This window comes from Etheostoma cragini, chromosome 15, assembly GCF_013103735.1.
Source record: "Etheostoma cragini isolate CJK2018 chromosome 15, CSU_Ecrag_1.0, whole genome shotgun sequence".
NCBI lineage: Eukaryota > Metazoa > Chordata > Actinopteri > Perciformes > Percidae > Etheostoma > Etheostoma cragini.
Genome location: NC_048421.1, coordinates 8,998,553 through 9,004,635, shown reverse-complemented (window position 1 = coordinate 9,004,635; position 6,083 = coordinate 8,998,553). Strand labels below are relative to the sequence as shown.

Sequence of the window (6,083 nt, the reverse complement as noted above, 5' to 3'; positions counted from 1 at the left end):
AAGAAGATTTAAAGTGAAGGAGAGAAACAAAATGTCTGCAAGGCTCAGGGTGTTTTTGAGTGAGATAGAGGGAATACTTATACATGATAAACCTTGTGTGTGTGTGTGTACTGTATGCACACATGAAGGGCAGAGCAGCTAAAAAGGCAGTTTTTCCTCTTACATCAACAACAGAGATCAAATCTTTAAAATACCAGAAGACATCCCGTCAGCTTCAGCTGTACTTTGTGTTTTGTGCTAACTAGCAAATGTTGGCATGCTAACATGCTAAACTAAAACAATGAACATGGTAAAAAAAACATCAGCATGTTAGTATTGTCCTTGTGAGCATGTTAGCATGCAAGCTCTATCATTTAGCAAAAAATACAGCCCCATGACTGGTTGCATGACTTTAGACAAGTATTGTTTAGTAGGCTATGTTTATTGTCTCTATAGCTATTAACCTTGCAGATACAACAGGCCGACGGCACAGGACACACCTCAGTTTCCCACCACAGTTTCTTATATATAATAGTTTGCTACGAATTATCGCTTTCACCTTCAATTAATCGTGCGATCCATCCATTCAAAAATATTGACTACCTATTAATAGTTGCTAATATGATATGATGACAACCACCTATGCCAACTGCATACTAAAAGCTGGATTTCATAGCATTTCTGTTTTGGTCTCGCACAAACAATGACACCATAAACACAGGTTTCTTCCACACTGACACATTCCACACAACAAAGGCTCTCACGGCAGGCCGACGAACATTCTTTCGCCACTGCTGACCTGACATTTTAACTCTGTGTGTGTGTGTGTGTGGGTGTGGGTGGGTGTGGGTGTGGGTGTGTGTGCTCATGCACAAGATAGTTCCCAGACTGTCCTGAATGGAAGCCATTTTCTGACCCCTTTAACAGAATTTGAAATGGACGAGAGGGAGAGAGAACCAGAAATGTCTGAGATAGAGGCAGCCAGGGAGGAGAAGTGATTGGTGCTGAAGTTGCTGCTTTTGCCTGTTGTTTGGGAGGTAATGAAGCAAGCACTGCCCCCCCCCCAGCACTGACAGACAAATGACCCATGTTTGGGACTGAGGCTGTGGTAGAGAGAGGGTGAGTGAGGGAGACAAATTATTCATGGGAGCCCCTCTCTCTAATGTATACATGCTCTTTAAGTCAATCCAGCAACAGCTGCACTCGTCTCATTTGACCCGAGGAGAACAGCAAGTGATATCTCTTCTGCCATTTTATGTTTGCAGCCTGAAATCAGAATCAGGCATTGAAAGAAACAAAAGGGGAAGAGCAAAGTAACCCAGAGAGCAGACACACTATGATACTTTAAGGTCAAGAAGTCACAGCTCATTGGGCAGGTGCAGCTCTCAGCAGCTCATGAATCACTGCATGACTGTCCTTGACTGTAGCCTGACATGTGTATCATCACTCCAAGTGCCTTTAAAACAGAGTGAAACACCTATCCTTTCAATGGTGATAGTAGTTATAAGTAATTCAAATATGCAATTCATGTTGTTGTCAATAGTATGAAATTTAACAGTTAAATACAGTAAACGCGTCAATTGCGGTTAATAGGCATGAATTAAATTTTTAGTACCTTCTATTATAAAAGGCTATATTTATAAACACTGTATTATAAATGACACATTTTTTTAAAAAGTTTGAGTCCTGGCATCTGCAACAGAGACATGTATTTTAGATAAAAAGGTATAGGGGATAAAAAGAGCACTAAGGAGCTGGATCAGTGCAGGTGCTACAGATGGTATTGATGCACCTCAAAGAGTTTCCAAAACCACACTTGCAGTCATTAGCTTCTCAATGAAGCAAAACAACTTTCATTACCATCGTTTACAATCTCTATGAGGTATAAATTGCCAAATACAGCAGTCTACTCATCATAGCTTCACTTCCATAATGTCAAAGCCATTGCCTTTTGTTGGCAGATAACAGAAGGACACCACAATAGCCTTGCAGCTGCCACATTGAGAAATAATAATAACTGTCAATAATAACTGGCGGATAGTTAAACAGGCTTCAACCTAGAAGTTATTATTAAAATATAGTTTTCTATAAATTTTGATTGTTATTAGCAGAACTTCAGTTTTTCAGAAACTAATCATTTTATGTTTTCAAACACCAACATAATGTACTTACCAGTACCAGGAGGCTCACAGTACAAACACAATAGTGTAATATGTTCTGCTTGCAACAACAACAATGAAACTGTTTATATTAAGGATGCAGTTCTTGTTTGTCTCCAGCGGGCTCTTCGATGACAGATCTTCCAGAAAGCCCCCAGCTCGCTGACTCAGATGTGTCCATCCAGGTGGTTTGCCCCACACCCCAGAGCACGGTGGTCCACACCCCCCAGATGACCCCTGAGGGCAGTGTTTGGCTGACCCCCAGCCTGTGAAGCGTGGAGAAAATGGCCTCCACACCATCACCAACTGATTTCCTGTCTGTATCGCATGGTGAAAAATCCCTGACTGCAGCGTCTCCTTCTTTACTAGGAACTCAAAACCTGAGCTAGTCTAGTGGCAACTGAGATCACTGGACCTGATAACTATGTTTCTGTGGTGTTTAAAGGCTATTAAACTCTGTTAGGTTGATGTCAAACGTACTAAAGTGATCAGTCAAACAAGCCATTAAAAACGCCTGTAACCAATTGGATATGGCCAGGCAGGGATTTATGATCTGAGAGTCGTGTCTAATTAGTTGATTGCTTTCATTGCCTTCGATGGATCACTTCCCTTCATGAGTCTCACCCAACAAATGAACACCATATACATTAGTACAGTTCACATATTATTTTTAGTCAGGAGTGAAGCCTCTTGTAACAGACTTAGTATTTCCTTGCAGCACCTTTGCCTAGTTTCTCACTGGAAGATCCGAATCCAGAAGAACCAAATTGTATTTCCTTGCCTTGTTATTTCCGTTTTCCTTATCAATACATGTCGTTCTACAAAAAAGGTTATAGCATTTCCATTCATGCCAGGAAGTGAGGCCAGAGTGAAAGGTGAGTAAGCGAGCAGAGCAGCACTTTCTATCCTGCTTATCAGGAAAAGGAAATTACACTGTCGGAGAAACGGGAATATAAAAAAAGAGTTTAAAAAAAAAAAAAAAACCAAGATCACTGGTGGGTTAGTAACCGCTGTCTGACAGAGCAGCAAACAGGAATATAATATTTCGCCTTAGATATCCCCCTGTTATAATCTTCCTGGAGCTTACTGTTTTACAAATTTATAATAACCCTGTTGTGTATGTGCTGACACTATGTGGATTGAATGTTGGCTTCAGTAAGGCAAGTTGAACATTATAGCATATTTAATTAGCCTATATATTCTGGAAAAGGAACAAAAAAACAACTTTAATGAACATTTCCACCATATGGACTTTTGGTCAGATAAGAAAGTTGTGTCATAGTTCGTGGCTCGGCCTTATATTAAAAAAAGAACATCCACTTGTTAACACGCTATAAATACTAACATGACAATAAACATATTTACATTCTTACTATCATACAAATTTGGCACTACCATGGTTTCCTTCAGTATTGTTGGTGTATTTTGTACATGCCGTGTAGCGCTATCTTAAATGTTACGTGCAAAGTTCATGAAATTGATTAGCAAACATGTTAAGGATAAAAAGACTGCATGCTGCTCAACTGCAAAGCTTTTCTCTCCTTCATGCCAATTAAAAAGATTGCAGGTTATAACAGTGTTCGCCTGTCTGTGTCAATTATACTGAGTGAATAAAGTGCACTCCTTGTATATTTCCAGTACGTACCTGAGAGGATACTTTTGGTTTCCCCTCCAGTGTCTGTGCAGAGCAACAAGGCGGTGGTCTTGTGAAGGACGGCTTTCCTGAACATTCCACTCACTGATGCACACCACCGCACAGCGAGGCATGCGGAGGGTCATGTATCTCCCATTGCAGGTATGTGGATGCCTGGCAGACAGCTGCCACTGGGTGAGGTGATAAAACGACCCATTTCTTTCTGGGGACATATAATAGTGTAGCCAACCCTGCAGAGTCTTTTAGCACTGGCCCTGACTGAAACTGGATCACACAGTAGCAACAGGAGGGAGTGGGCACCAGCCTGTCAGCAAAGCCTGAAAACAACTGCTTCTGGGCTTTGATTCCAGCCTTAAAGTGGGAGTGTAGAATACGACTGTGTTTATATGGAGTGTATCCCTGTCTGGGCTTGGAATACCTTTAACTAAGTGACAATGAAATGTTATTGGATGTAAACACTATGCCACAAACATTGTTCAAACCCCTAAAACATGGATATTAAATTAAAGGCAGTTGATAATATTTTTAGGGTGTTCAAAGTACTGTATATGTGAACTACAGACTTTGGTCTAAAAAATAAAATCCAGTAAAATTGCTAAGTGACCTATGAGATTAAATGGAGAAAAAAAAAGCTCAATGACCTGTCAAGATGATAAGCCAATCCCAAATGCCAACCCTATCTATAACATGTCCAACTTTGTACATGTGGTGAACATTTGTGGTGGCAGTAGCTCAGTCTGCAGGGAATTGGGTAATTTGTGCGTTTCTGTAAAGAAAAGAAAATGCTACAATATTTCATCTGGTTTTCAAACTGCCAATTAACTCTTATTTTGACACTCGTCAGAATAATCATGTGGGTCACTACATCACTTCCACGAAAGAAAAAAAAAAACACCACATCCAATTAAAAGTTAACTACAAACATTACACTTTTATTTATCGTATTTTTTCCTGAATTATTGACAGAAACAAGAGATACCTGTTTTTTATTTTTCTAATCGGGGGAATCAAGTTCTATACATAGGCATGCTGCGTCACTGCACAGTCACAGCTGTGAAAACCAATATCACCCCTGTCAGCTGCCCCGCTGGAACAGTCTGAAGGCAAGACAATTCAGGAGAGGACAGGCAAGGGAATGTCAACCCCGGGGAGGATGGGTGTTCAGTGGGCTGCCCAGGGATGACAAACTTAACATATTGACGTTTTGTGCAAATTTCACCACAGTCTATTTGATTTCAAACACAGAGACGAAATCAGTCAGAAGATTCTCTTCTTTTTTTTTTTCTTGAGTCTTCAAACTAACAAAGGAAGTTATTATTAGGTCCAGTGATGATGGCATTTAGTTCCTTTTTTGGGGAATCATTCTATTTTGGACCATGCTCCCCCAACTTTAATCTCTTTGCTTCTCAAGAGCCAGCTCTCTTTTTGTGTTTAAGAAAGCACAGACATTAAGTGTGTCATCTGATATACACTGAAGTTATGATTGTTGTCACACAACCTTTACATAAATAGTTAGTATTCAAAAGTACGTCTGAGAAAGGTCTTACATGTAGAAATGGTGATAAGCATGCACAGATAGGTAGTCGACGAGTGCAAAATCTACAAAGTCACATTGTTGTTGTTTTTTTGTTTTTTTGTAATACTCCACATTAAGTGAAAACTTTGCAAGAACTGAAACCTCCCCCCTTGGCTCTGATTGTTGAGAGTTTGTCTAATTACTGCTGACCATCCAAAACCCCGAGGACAGTTCTTCTTCATGGGCTACAACGCATGGATCTGTAGGCCCGTAGCCTGTTTCTGACCAGGGTTTGCCCAAACAGAGCCTGACGTAGCAAGACACGGTCTCTTTGGGCACTGAGCTGGCCTGCTGTTACCAGTTCTATTTTAAAATAGCCGGTGACATAAACATACAGCAGCAGTCATTGATGCTTTGGCTTTTCTCAGTTGAGGGTTGATATAAGACCAGGGGTCACCAAGGTGACTGTTGTTGGGGTTCCTGTTTTAATTTTTTATTTTTTTATTTTAATTATCTCAGTATACGTTATTGTTTACTGCATGAAGTGCCAAAAGTATTCACAGCCATTCTCATTTTTTCTGAAAAAGTAAGTATGTTTGTATCCCTGTAACTGTTACAGCAAAGAGAGAACCACTTTCTTGACTGAGAAATACTGCGTGGGAGGTACAACCGACGTAAATCCCTTTAAATGACAATGTATTCATTTACTTAAAAATTAATTAAACAAACAAAAATAAAAGCATATCTAGTGTTGGCAAAATAATTTCCAAAATAC

At 40.0% G+C, this 6,083-nt stretch overlaps 1 protein-coding gene across 1 annotated transcript in view; it reads left to right on the top strand.

The window, feature by feature from the left end:
- Positions 1–3,087, top strand: part of iqck (IQ motif containing K) — an 11,340-nt gene extending 8,253 nt beyond the window's left edge. The window contains exon 7 of the mRNA XM_034894418.1: positions 2,259–3,087. Within this exon, the coding sequence (XP_034750309.1) occupies positions 2,259–2,410 (152 nt within the window). The 3' untranslated portion in view covers positions 2,411–3,087. The remainder of the gene's footprint in view (positions 1–2,258) is intronic.
- Positions 3,088–6,083: the final 2,996 nt, after the last annotated feature.